The following is a 13,971-nucleotide window of genomic DNA, read 5'->3' on the forward strand; positions in this document are numbered from 1 at the left end:
TAATTCTTAGGCTCAGCAGCTGCTGACAATTTCTATATAACTATGTGTTTTATTTTAAGTTAAAAATGCAAAGATTCTTCAATAAGCAGTTTTTAAATGTATGTAGCATACACAGAAATAAGTAACATGCAATTTAAAAATAGATTTTGCATCTCCATCAATCCTCCTCCCTCCTTGTATGTGATTGCAACTAAAGATGTCTGCCTTGAAAAGATTACATCACCTCGGAGATAAAGTGACTCTTCAAAAAGGGAAGCTTCCAGCATAAATTATTTGTAGCCTGAATGTCTTGAATAATTTCAGACCTAACAAGAAGTACCTTCAGAAAGCTGTTGCATTCACTGGGAGTGAATATGTAATGTCTGAAGCTCAGGTTTTCTTTCATGGCTGTATACAGCACCATTTTGCTGACAACGCAGTCTCAGAAGGAAGCAGTTTTTACTCTTTATTGACAGGACACTCTTCCATTTGCCACTCTCACAGTACTTTAGACTCTATGTTTCAAAGCCATGTGTAAGTAGATTATAATCCTACTCTTGAATACTATTTTCCAAATGAGGTGATTGTACCTGTACCCTACGGCTAATCTCTAGCCATTACTCATTTCAGCAGTAAGGAGATAGAGGTCCAGTGGAGTTCCACCAGGACAGAGGGCTTTTCTTGCAAAGCTGACCTATGGAAAAGGTTTGGGGCTGGCAAACTAGCTCCAAACCAAAAAAACAGTATCACTATCTATGTCAGGTCACTACCATACTAACCTCATGTTAAATATTGAGATCAGATATTCAGAAAAGCAGCAGATCTGGGTCAAGTCTCTGCCTGCTCTCATGTATGTTTCCTGAAGAGCAGGAAGGACAGTACAGTTAGGCCAGCAGTCTGGCTGCTTTCAAAGGACATTTGAGGCTAAATCCACTCAAGCTACATTAAGTTTGCTTAAGCTGCCTGAACTTTCTGAATTGGAAGTGGCTTCTCCTCTGAAGAAGGGAGCTGAGACAGGGGCAATCCAGAAAAGCCAGTAAGATCTTTCTTTGATAGTGGCTATTAATATTGACCATAAAAGGAGACTAAAGCAAAAAATGCCTCTAGTCTACACATTTTAGATAGCAGGATAAAGCTGAAAAAGCTGAATGTGGGCCTTGAAACTATACGTGTTTATTTGATAACAGTAGAATGCTGCAAGGAGCATGTAAGACAAATATTACTAAAACAAGATAACAGTTTTAATACTCGAGCATTATCTTAGCACTAGATCTACTCCAAGCAAAACCACAACAATGTTACATTGAAGACACCTTGATATCCTGTACCACATTATTTGCAGTTTGTGAAACAGTGATGAACACTTGGAAACTTGCCCTTTTGACATTTTTCTAGAACTAGATGAACAATCAGGATAGTGCTTTTCACACAGCATCCCTCTTGTGTTCTGTGGTAATATCTGCTGAAATACAGAAGAATGAAAACAATCCCATTTCTCACCTCTCAAATGAACTGGATAATACAGAATTCAGATCAGTCTGTTTTTCATTAAACTGGACATGTTTACTAGTCAGATAAAAGCAATACTTGCTCAAATGACCTCCTTTCCTCTGCTTGGAAGATTTATTGAAGGCAATATAGAACAGTAACAATAGTCAATCATAGGTGGCAGACTGCTCTTTTATTAGGCATACTGAAGCCAATTAATCTAAGTGAGCTTTCTTTCTTTACCTCCTGGAGGCATATACAGTTAGAATGCATTTAAAAATTCTGCAGCAATAAATAGAGATGCTGATACTATTAATTTCAACTTTGAGAAATTATTTACAGGTACTTGAGATGCTAAGTATTAACATTCTGCATAACCTACTGGGCAAAATAATTTGACTGGATCCAAGACATAAAAAATAAAGTTCTAAAACAAGGCTTTGTGGTACTGCCATCCTCAGCAGTAGCAGGAAGAGAAAGGAATGTATGCAAAAGAAGGTAAAAGCAGTAGGAACACTGAAACCTTCCTTAATAATGAGTAAAGAAAGCTGAGTTTATCAGAGGTCTTCAAATAAGGTTGCAAGGGAAGGTGGGCTACTGAACCAGCCACACATTCACAGCACGTAATCAATTATTAGAATTTATTTCTAGATGTCAGATTATCTGAGATTCATAGGGGATACCAAAGACCATCTGAGGTGAAAAGCAAGTCTATAATAATCTTATTAATTATGAAACATCAAAACCCAAGATGTCTTAATTCATGTTCTCATTTTTGCAGTCCATGTACTTCTAATTAGAGCTGCTGTAATATATTCTCTCTCGAGGCATATAAGAACAGTGAGTAACTTTTTAGTAGCAGCTTCCCCTTCCAGGGCACACACTTAAATAATCCTTTATTCTTGGGTTACCTCAAACAACTTCCTTGGATTACTTTCATCATAAACTCTGTTATAATCTTACCAGTTTCACAGCTGGGCCCAGTGAAGCCTTGTGGGCAGGCACACACATTGGAAGCAATACAGGCTCCTCCGTTCCTACACCCGTCTTTACAAAATGCTGCAAAATGCAAAAACACAATATATGGGTAACAGAACTACACTCAGTGAGCACACAGGTGGCAACAGGCTACTGGCAGGCCAACACAAAACAGGATCCCAGAGACACTGAGAGCAGAGACTGCCTTCTCCTAAGGATAGAGGTCATGAAGAGATGCTTTATGGCCCCCCTGCCTCACTGGCCAGATGGGCTGACAAGCTACAGAAGGAGATTAGAGCAAATCATCTGAAGACAACAACTCACTTATGTGGTCCTTCTCATGCACTGGGAAGCAGTGAAAGGCAGCATCTTCCCTAGGAACAGACTCTTCTTAGGGCAGAGCGGTCTTACCTCTGCTCAAAGGCCTGCACATAGCAGGTACAACTGAACATTAAATTGCCTGGGTACCTTATTATTCGATTAAGTAATTAGGTCAAAATAATAAATACAGTAATTTTGTCTCAACAGATTCTGAAGAACTTAAAAATGTTTACCATTTACAGTTTACATGCTGCAATGTGAGAAGCTGTGCTTACATGTTTTGGTGCAGTATTCTTCAGACTCAGTTGTGAATACGTGTATGCTTTAAAGAGTCCCTTCTGCAGACACAAAAATGCAACCAGCTCTGATAGGAAAAGTGGCAGCTGTTATTGCTCTGATTGCATTCGCAATACGGGATCAGAGATGCTCTGTTCACGAGAAACTGTAGGTGAAACTTGGCAGCTGGAGGTTATTAACAACATAAAGAGTGGCTCTGAGGCACTGGTCCAGCCCTGCACTTGAACCTGCTATTGGAGATGCCAGGCTTTGGTTTGCAGCTGCTCTGTGTAACAGCACCACTGACAAGGTCTTAAGGCTCATCTGAGAGAGAACAAGAGTGTTATCAACTTCAGCTTTCCAGCTCTCAGTTTCCAGCACCAGCCTTGTGGCATGAGCCCCTTGGCACTGAGAGAGACATTCAAGCTTCCCAGTGCAGGATGCCACAGTGCATGGGAGCATGGCCAGCAGCACTGGGTGTGAAAAGCTGCCAAAGGCACAGGGACAAGAGGAGCATCCAGGCCTCTCTGAAGGACACTGGCATCCAAGCCAGAGCTGCAGAGAGGTACATTTCTCAGGTTGGGATGCACAGGCTCAGAGCCTTCTGCATACTGTCTTTTGAGTATTGAAAAGGGATGGAGAGATGCACTTTTCAATCACAGTGGGGCCAAATGCCCTCTGAAATGTCAGACCTGCAGTCATAGCTCTTACTTAGGGAAGAGAATCATAGAATCTTAGGTTGGAAGGGACCTCAAAAGATCATCTAGTCCAACTCCCCATTGAAGAGTTGAACATGGTGCTCTAGGGGCATGCACCTTTCCTCTGACCCAAACAAATCTCAATTCCCTTTTTGTAAGCTGCCACACCTCCAGCAGAGGACTGAGGAATACTCCTAAGCACAGCACAGATCTAAGCTGCACAGACAGAGCTCTCTTCTGAGAGAAGCAGCTCTGGGTTTGAACCTCCTCAGGGTAAGATTTTTTTTTCCCATTCCACAGAGAAAGGAGCCCAGCATAAAAAGGCATATTTGCTGACATCTTTCCCTCTACCCATGTGTTTGACTGAAAGCAGAATAGGCTGCTGTGTTTTACAAAGAGCTTATTTATGTCAGGAGTATGTAGAAAAATCATCCTGTGACTCATGTGAAGGAATAATGAGTGTTAAGATCTTAATCAGGCTTAGCAATAAAGAAATACTGGGTTGCTTAGTCTTGATAATACACAGTAGCAGATGGTATTTATGGGATATTACCAATGTTAACTCTGGTCCCTTAGATTCTGACACATAACAGATCAAGAGGACAGAGGCACAATTCCAAGGAACACTGGGTATGGTATTGCTGCAGCTGGACCACTTCTCACACCTGAGCCAGTTTCCCTGCAGCTACTTTTATTTTCAAGCACCCTCTAAATCCTATGCTTGGAAACTGCAGATTCCCAAGGATTTGAGTCTGAGTACTAAGTATCATCTCCTCTGCTGTGAAATGCAATGGAAAGAAAAGCAGCATCATATCTCTGGAAAAGCTCCTTTCTAAGACTAGAAGTACAATTTCTTATGCTTACCAGTGAACAAGAATTTTAGAAAACAAGGCACCACCTCATGTATAGCAAAGGTTTGGTGCATGCATGTCTACTGTTTTCCTCATTTACAATAAACAGGCACAGCACACCGAAGAGCTTTCCGTTCATTCACGCAAATTAGCAAGTCATCGACCATGGACAATGTAGAGGTGACAATGTTTTCACAGCTATAACTTTGTTGGTAACTGTGGGCTTCCCGGAATGGTGTAACATGTATAGGAACTGTTCATTTGACACAAACATGAAATGTAATTATGTCAACTTTTAAAACATACTGTCTACATATGCATCATCCTCAAATTACTATGAATCCAACCACATGCAAAGTCAGATTATATCTGTGTATGAAGATCTTCTTATAGGCACAGGTCCTAAGTGCACAGCCTAGCATTTTGCCTGTCTTCTTTAAGGCATGTGACCAGATTTGCATCAACTATGTCAAAGCATCTCATCCAGTTCCAAGACTGCCAAACCCCAGGGTCTCCACAGACTTACCTTTGCAGATGGTGCCATTGCCTGTGTAGCCTGGCTTGCAGACACAGTTGTGCCCACCCACGGTGTTGAAACAGAGCGCGTTTTCATCACAGTTGTGCTGGTTCGTTATACATTCGTCATGCTCTGAAAATGGAAACAGGAATGGCATGGTCCTGAATTTTTACAACATGACAAATAAAAAGCTTTGTAGTAGGTGTCCATATTAAAAAGAGATAAATGCAGCAGTAGTTACTGACAACATGGCTTGGTGAATGTGTAACCACAGGATAGCCAGGGTATACATTTTTAGCACATACTAGTATATGATAACTGTGCTGCAGCCTAATTCCCCTTTAACAGGAAGCCACCATCATTACACTTTCTACATGGGCATAGTGTTCTTGTAAACATTTGCCAAAGGACCAGCTAGCATACTGAAAATCCATATGCTAGTTCTACTATGTAATTTATTCATGCAGGTTTATCTTATGCAGGATTCATAGGGTTTCCTTCAGAAAGCTGACTAATGGTGCGAGACACGCTCCAAAGTGCAAAAGATGCAGTTAGCAAAAGACAGGACTTTGAAACGTACCCTGTGTTTTCCTTCCCTTCAGAGCATATACACTGCTTTATTTAGATTAAAGAAATAACCTGAAAACAAAGGTCTGACTGCTGTTCAATGGACTTTTGGCATGGCATGTCCTAGCACCAGAGTGCGATGGATGAGACTCCTCAGTCTGGGAACTAGACATAGACAGACTGGGAAATACCCCACTGGGGAATAAATGAACAGTCTCAACAATATGACTTGGTGTTAATTTGCAATGCACTGTTTAATCTGAAACAAAAACATATTGTGTAAGTGTTCATGCTACTAAACATTTTACCATTTTATTTTGTGACTTTTAAGAAATGGAAAATAAAACTTAAAAATAAAATGTTCTGAAGTGTCATTTCAAAATGCTACATGAAATGCTCTGCTATTTTCAAAATGTTGTATCTTAGTCTGTAGCCATGAAAATGAAATAGTTTTGTCTTCTGGAAACATTTCTCACATTTTTTTAAAAATCAATAGTATTTATCCATATATCATTTCAGACCCTTAAAATTTTAATTTCAGGAAAACCAGCTGTTTGGGGAACATAAAGATTTCAGTCAGCACATATGGACTAACCTGAATGTGAGGTTTTCACAGCCATCATTCTGCCTAGGTTTTAGCAAATTTTATTAGTGCAGCTTATGCCAGTTCTGGCTATCTGACACAAATCTTAAATCTGGAATCAGGTGCTTTTTCTTTGCAGTTTTGGGTATGTCACACTACTCTCATTCTTCCTCTTTTTAGGGAGCTGAAGTCTGCACACACCCCACAGAGTTGTCAGGAAAATTAATTTCTTAACATTAACAAATCACTATGGAAATGTTCAACTTGCTATTTCACTACTGGCCATAAGCTGCAGTTGCATAAAACTGACAGAATGGCACATAATTAATCCATCAGTAGGTGTAAATTGTCATCTAGAAACGGCAAGTGCCTCTTTTTTTAAAGCAGGAAAAAATTCACCACAATGTAAGTAATAAATTTTTAAAACTACACAGATTTAGATATTTTCTTTCTGTGGGCTTGTTGCTTTTGAATTTTTATTTGTTTGGCTTTTAATAACACCAACTTAATATTCCTCTTCCAAACAATACTTATGTGTCTCTCATGTCACACCAATACCCTCCTCAGCCCTGAGCATGGAGGTCCCAGCCCTTATTGAGCTGAGTCCCTCACTGGATGCAGTGGAGCATGGGCTGCAGGCCTCTGCCCTGAAGCACAAGATGCAATTACTTCACTCTCAGCATGAATAATTAAAATTGTTATTGTTCACCAAATGATCCAGCCCCTCTAAAATCCAGTTACAATACTTGACTCTAACTGCCTAACATAGTGAAATCTCTCGTGCTGGCTGCAACTGTATTTATGATAATCAGTCAATAAAATAAAAGAAAAATAAAGCAATGACCATGCAAAATTAGGTTAAAAGTATTACCTGAACTGTAATACTATATTGGCTTTCTTAGTTTGTGCTAATATAATTATATAATTTAAATGTGGTATGCTATTTATAGATTAAATATATATTATTGTCTCATTTTTAAAGGTTCTGTATAACACACAACAGGAAAATAACTACGTAAATGTGTGAAATACTATGTACTCAGTGGGTCAAAATACCCTGCAAAGCCATTACCCTGGTATCTCAGGAGGTAGGGTCTATACAACAGTACCTCATCATGGTAAACTCAGCTCCAACCATTGACTTTGACAAATTAAGTATCGTCCTCAGTGACGAATGTAGCCATCTACCCTATGCCTTTGGAATGCAAAAGCATCCCGGTATGTACAGTAGCTCTCTACAGAATCATAGAATCACAGAATACCAGGTTGGAAAGGACCTCAAGGATAATCTGGTCCAATCTTTCTAGACAATAATATCATTTAAATGAGACGGCTCAGCACCCTGTCAAACTAAGTCTGAAAACTGTTCAATGTAGGGGAATCCACCACTTCCCTTGGTAGATTATTGCAGTGTGTAACTGTTCTCATGGGGAAAAATTTTCTTCTGGATTCGGACTCTCCCCAGAATTGACTTGTACCCATTAACTCTTGTCTTTTCCATGTGACTCCTGCTAAAAAGGGAGTCTCCATATTTTTGGTAGCCACCCTATAAGTACTTGAACATGGTAATGAGGTTTCCCCTAAGCCTTCTCTTCTCAAGGCTGAACAAACCCAGTTCTCTCAACCTTTCCTTGTATGGCAGGTCCTCCAGGCCTCTGGTCTTGTGATTTTTCTCTGGACCCTCTCCAGCCTGTCTGCATCTTTCTTGTATAGTGGGGACCAAAACTGAACACAACACTCCAGGTGTGGTCTGACAAGAGCTGGGATGTAGAGTGGGATGATGACTTCTTTACCTCTGCTGGTGATGCCCTGTTGATACAACCCAGCATCCTGTTGGCCTTCTTTGCTGCTGCAGCACACTGTTCACTCATGTTGAGCCTGTTGTGCAACAAGACCCCCAGGTCCCTTTCCACAGGTGGACATCAGTTTGAGCTGCACTCATATTCCCACATGCAAGACTTTACACTTGTCCCTGTTGAACTTCATAAGGTTCCTGCTAGCCCATTCCTCCAGCCTGTCCAGATCTTACTGAAGGGTGGCTCTGCCTCCTGGAGTGTCAATGTCCCTACTCATTTTGGTGTCATGTGCAAACTTCATCAGGGTGCTCTTGATCCCAACATCCACAACACTTAGGAAATCATTAAACAGCATTGGGTCCAATATTGATCTCTGGGGGACCCCACTTGTGACTGGTTGCCAGTTTGAGAAAGGACCTTGAAGACCATGTGCACAGATGTATTGTTCTTCATATAAAAAGATGACTGTCACACTTGAGTGTGCCTTCCTAACGTTTTCTCTCTGGGCTAAGAAGAACTACTGAGTCTTTTAAGATGGATTTTTCTTAAAGTGTACAGTATCTATAAAATTGACTTGCTGTCAGCTTAGCAATGAGGCTTGGATTCAATATGCTTGGTTTCCTACCCAAAGGAAGAAACTTCAGTATTCCTCCTGCAAGAAAGTTAATGGATGACACTTGCTAGAATTTCAGGAAGAGGGTCCAGCACATAACCCAAACTCTATCAAAATAGCCAGCATTTCTACTTCTGTGGTTATCTGCTCAAACTTCATATATTATTTTTTTTTATTTAAATAAAATATTAGAGACTAATAAAAAATTCACAGGTCTGATAAATTATTCCTGCATTGAAATTTAAATGTCATTTTTAGGAGGAAAATATCTCAAAGCAAGAGAAAATTGTGATTCAGTAAAGGAGGATCCATTCCACTGAATTGAATGGATGGAATGGAAAAAATCAGCACAACCAGAATCAGGATGTTGTACAGTCAATGTAGATTTGTTGCTCTGTATCATCTGAGCTTCACTTCAATAACACACTTAAAACACCTAAAGATAGTGGTTCTTCATACTCCTTCTTACAGCAACACGTAAAGGAGCAGTCAGCCTATACTTCAGGACTAGCTCTTACTGAGTGATTACAAATGGTAAAACTACACCCCACAAAATCCTGTACATAAAGCATCTTACTACATTCACTCTTTTAGTAAATGGCACCCTACCAACACTGATTTAAAGAGTAAATCAGAAACAGTTTCTTCCAGATGTCTCCAATAATAACAAGGTAGCCTGTCCAGCTTAATTAAAGATAGAAATACTCATTTGTAATTAAAAGGGTGGAGCTCTGTTGGTAATTCTTCATTAATTCATTCTTAATGCTTTTGTTTCTTTTTTTCAGTCAAACACCTGGAAAGACACCTTGACTAAGGAAGGCATTGCAAAACTGAGTTCGGCAAACATAAATATCAAACCAGGAACTGTAGAAGCAGATAGGAAGGACTGTGCATTACAAAGAAACAAAGAAGCAGCTTATAAAATGACCATTTAAAGAGAACCATCAATATGCTTTATAAGCTCAAAAACCAGTATAGATCATTATTTGCATTATTTAGAAATGTCAATACTACTCAAATATATTTTGGTTGGTGCAAGAAGCAACGCTGAGGCCATTTACTTCAAGCATCTTTAGACATCACCTGACACATGTTTAATGAAAGCTCTGTACTTACTTCACAGTACACCATAATAAGATGGGGACAGGCCAGGTACAATAGCATTACAGAGGCAAAGAAATAGCAATTATTTTTGCAGAGAGATTTTAATGATTAACAAACCTGAGTTTTGCATAAACATGTTCTATAAAGAACAAATGCACTGGTTTCAATGATTATGTCTAAAACCTTATTATCTAATATATCTAAATTCCATTTTGCACTGTTCATTCAGGACTCTGCTCAACAGTGTTAAAAACAATAAATTCTCTGTTCTGGGAATCAACTGAAGTTTTAAATACGGTATTTATTTTGAATAAACTATCTCTGCAATGTGGTCTTTCTAGATAGAAAAAAATTTTCAACTCCCAAATTTGCTATTGCACCATGATAATAACAACAGTAGCAGTAAGTGCATAGCAATGTTCCATTTTATAGTTTCTATGACACAGATGAGTTAGAGATGCAAAAATTTATGTGATAATGCAATGGATTCACTTATGCATATTTAGCTGTGCAGCAAATAGTTTATACACACACACAAATATATATACACATAGGCACATCTATATATGTGCACACACAAAAATGGTGATGTACTTTATTTTACTTTGGTTCATTTTGAAATTCTACACCAAAATAATCCATATGATTCTCTTGACAAAAATGTTATTTCAGAAGCATATCTAGGGGTGGGGTACTGCATCCTGGGGAGAGAGATTGCTAGCATAATCTGACCAGGACCCACTAGATCTTGTGATGGATTCCAGTGCTGGGGATCTGTCTTACCAAGTTTATTACCTGTGTAGAGATTCTTGCAGAACTTAGTAAAAATTAACATGCTGTCCACAAGGTGTGTCACCTGCCTCCTCCTCATTATCTCAGCACTATGCAACATCAGCCCTTATCTTTTCTACCATGTATTTCATGACCAAAACTAAACAAAACTTCATATAGCATTTCCTACTTCCATACTGCAAGCCTTCTCAATATTTGCCTTGTGCATCCAAACTCTGCAAATATCCAAGGAAATATGAACAACCAAAAAAAAACAAACCCCAAAACCCCAACAAACAGAATCTGATCCAATAGCAAAAAGGAACAATGACTGAGTAGCATCACTTAGTTATGGGTGAAGAATATTATACTGGAAGTTTTCCTGAACCATCCACTACCAATGCTGGAAAATGAGAGCTGAGATCACAGAAACTTTTATGCACAGAAATGCATAAAAGTTCCAAAAAATATAATTAAAATAAACTCTCCAATTGTAATTTTGTAACACAATGGAACAAATACTCATTTTGAGTGAAGAACCTGTGGACCAGGATTAAATTAAAATAATTTGAATAAAGAGACTATAATAGGCATTTTCTCCTTTTGATGCCTCTGCATTCTTGAACTCAAATTACTTTCATCCTCCCTTCTCCTTCACATTGATTTGGTATAGATCTATGGAGTCATGGCGACCAGTTGGCCATCTGACATTGCAGTAAAAACAAATCAGAGTTACTTGTTACAATAGTTACAATAGAGTTACAATAGCTGACACAATTAAATGCCCATTTACAGTTTATCTTTAAAATAAGAATATATCATTTTTGCCCTTCATATAGTTCATGTGCAGGACAAAAAATAGTTGTAATTACATGGGTAGTTTGGAAGACTTATTTCATTAAGATCATTTGGGAGACGACGGATGGTTAATTTCTTTAAGACTTCATTTTAGCTAGTTTAAATCCTAACTGGCAGGGTTACCTAAAATCTCAGTAAACACACGCTATTTTCAGACCAAAGGCTGTACATTTCTTGAGTTATGCTTTTTGCTGGAGAGTGTCCAAAGAAGGGCAACAAAGCTGGTGAGTGGTCTAGAGCACAAGTCTTATGAGGAGCGTATGAGGGAACTGGAGTTGTTTAGCCAAAGAGAAGGAGACTGAGGGGAGACTTTATTACTCTCTACGACTGCCTGAAAGGAGGTTGTAGTAAGTTGAGGGTCAGTCTCCTTTCCCAAGTAACAAGTGATAGGACAAGAAGAAATGGCCTCAAGTTGTGCCAGGGGAGGTTTAGAATGGATCTTAACCAAAAAAAATGTCTTCACCTAAAGGATTGTCAGGAACTGGAACAGGCTGCCCAGGGATGAGGTGAAATTATCATCCCTGGAAGCACTTAAAAGAGGTGCAGGTGTGGTGCTTACGGACTTTGCTTGGTGGACTTGACAGTATTAGGTTGGACTTAATGATCTTCAAGATCTTTTTCAAACCAAAAACATTTAACGATTCTATGTTTTCCACATAGTTATGTAATTTTTTAAATTGATATTCCCCAATTCAAGTATGCCCCAATTAATTTTTCTACAGATGTCCCTCAATTCAAATGCAAAATGGAACCCAGGTTTTATTTACTCATAGAATTACCACCACAGTTTACCCTTAGTTAATGCTGAAGTCATTACTCATTAATTAATGACCACCAGCTGAGGTCCTCAGTTCAAAGCTGGGGATATGAAAAGCCAGGTCTGTTCATTGCTAATCCTGTTGATTGATTTTCACCTCTATCTACTCCCATATATCCAACCTGCTCTTGGTCTTAATTTTCTAACTCTTTATTCAGTGCAGCCATTAACAACAATTTCTGTGGATCTATGTCTAGTATTCTCTTACTCTTTTTGTTCTAATTGTGTTGATGATAAAAATACCTCCAGCACATGCATGTTCTATTTTCAAGGTCTGTTTAGAGACGATCCTGTTTTCTGAAATAGTTTCTGTTTGTAATTACTTAGTCTATTGTTGTTCCTCAGGGAGAACAGCTGCCATTGTCTCATCCAGATGTCTACTTCTCTTTTTTATCTATTAGCTTATTATTCTATATTTGGTGTTATCATGGGAAAAGGAAAAAAAAAAAAAAAAAAGAGAAAAAAAAAAAAAGGAAAACCAAGAAAACTGTAATGAAACGTTAGGAAGGAAGTCCACTTGGTAGCATGGCCAAAATCCTGTGCTTTTTTTCACATCCATTATGAGAAAGCTCCAGGAGTGCATATTAGTTACACTCCTAGGAAGATGTCACAGGGAATCTGTATTACTGGCAATTATTGATGCAGGATTAAAACAGTTGAAAAAAATACTTGCTTAAGAGAAGGAACAAGCACTCATTCTCCTTGAATCTGCCTGTGAGACTAGGACAACTCTGGAGAAAGCTCAGAGGTGGCTGTAGCTCTGATGAGACTCAAGACAGCCTTGGACTGCACTGGTCTTTTGGAGCTAGTATGATTTGTTTCACTAAAAGACAAATCCTGAATGTGATAATGAAATCCATGCCTACAACACCTCCCATTTCCAATCATTAAGTTATTTTCTCCCTCAGAGATCCAAAACCCTTAACATGTGTGCTCTTCTTTACCAGTATGGAGAACAGAAGAAACCTGGGATGAAAATTCCATAGAGAAATATTGCATATTTATATGGAAATATAACTTCCAAAAGTACAGGACATTCTAATCCTAGAAAACAATAGTTTTCCAAAAACCTATTCTAGGAAGATTTATAATCTTATGTTTTAGTTCACAATAGACTTCCACCTAATGAAAATTATTTCACACGCCATAGCATACGAGAGGCATACACTTTTTTCCTACCCTTTTACTTTGGTTTTAAGACTTCCTTCTCTGCACAAAATCTCTTATCTATTTTTTGGGGTTACTCCTTTTCTGGGTTTTCCACCTAGACTGAAAGAATATAGAACTCTTAGCTGTAAGTCTTTTGAATTGTCTGCTGGTAATTCCAAATTCTGTAGCTCTACTAATGTATTTTATGGCTCTAAGCAGGGTATACTCTCCCCTAGGACTTAACCTGAAAGCCTTAATACATAACTTGAATGTTGACCAGTCCACCCTTCCTGTGGTATCTGCAAATGAAGAAGTCCATGCCAAGATCTCATGGAACTCAGGGAAGACAGAAATATTCTTGGTCTCAGCCACAACAAATTGATGGGTTAAATACATCTTTCAAGGCAGGTCTACGATGGCTCCCTCCATCTTCCTTCACAGCTCTTTAAACTTCCTTAGATCTACCTAAGTGTTATCATTGCACAAATGTGTAGATAATTGTGATTTCCAGTGTCATGGAACAAGACATACTTTTTGCAAAATAGTCACGCTCTTCTCATGGAGGTTTCTATTGTAATATTAATCAGTGTTCCTTAATGTAACAT

General features: G+C 38.8%; 1 protein-coding gene across 1 annotated transcript in view; it reads right to left on the bottom strand.

The window, feature by feature from the left end:
* Positions 1 to 13,971, bottom strand: part of NELL2 (NEL-like 2 (chicken)) — a 176,118-nt gene that overhangs the window by 38,310 nt on the left and 123,837 nt on the right. Inside the window, exons 13-14 of the mRNA XM_010006301.1 lie at positions 5,118 to 5,240; positions 2,431 to 2,526 (exon numbers count right to left, since the gene is read on the bottom strand). Coding sequence (XP_010004603.1) covers positions 2,431 to 2,526; positions 5,118 to 5,240 — 219 coding nt within the window. The remainder of the gene's footprint in view (positions 1 to 2,430; positions 2,527 to 5,117; positions 5,241 to 13,971) is intronic.

The sequence above is a fragment of the Chaetura pelagica genome, unplaced genomic scaffold (genome assembly GCF_000747805.2).
Source record: "Chaetura pelagica isolate M959 unplaced genomic scaffold, ChaPel_1.0 scaffold108, whole genome shotgun sequence".
Taxonomy (NCBI): domain Eukaryota; kingdom Metazoa; phylum Chordata; class Aves; order Apodiformes; family Apodidae; genus Chaetura; species Chaetura pelagica.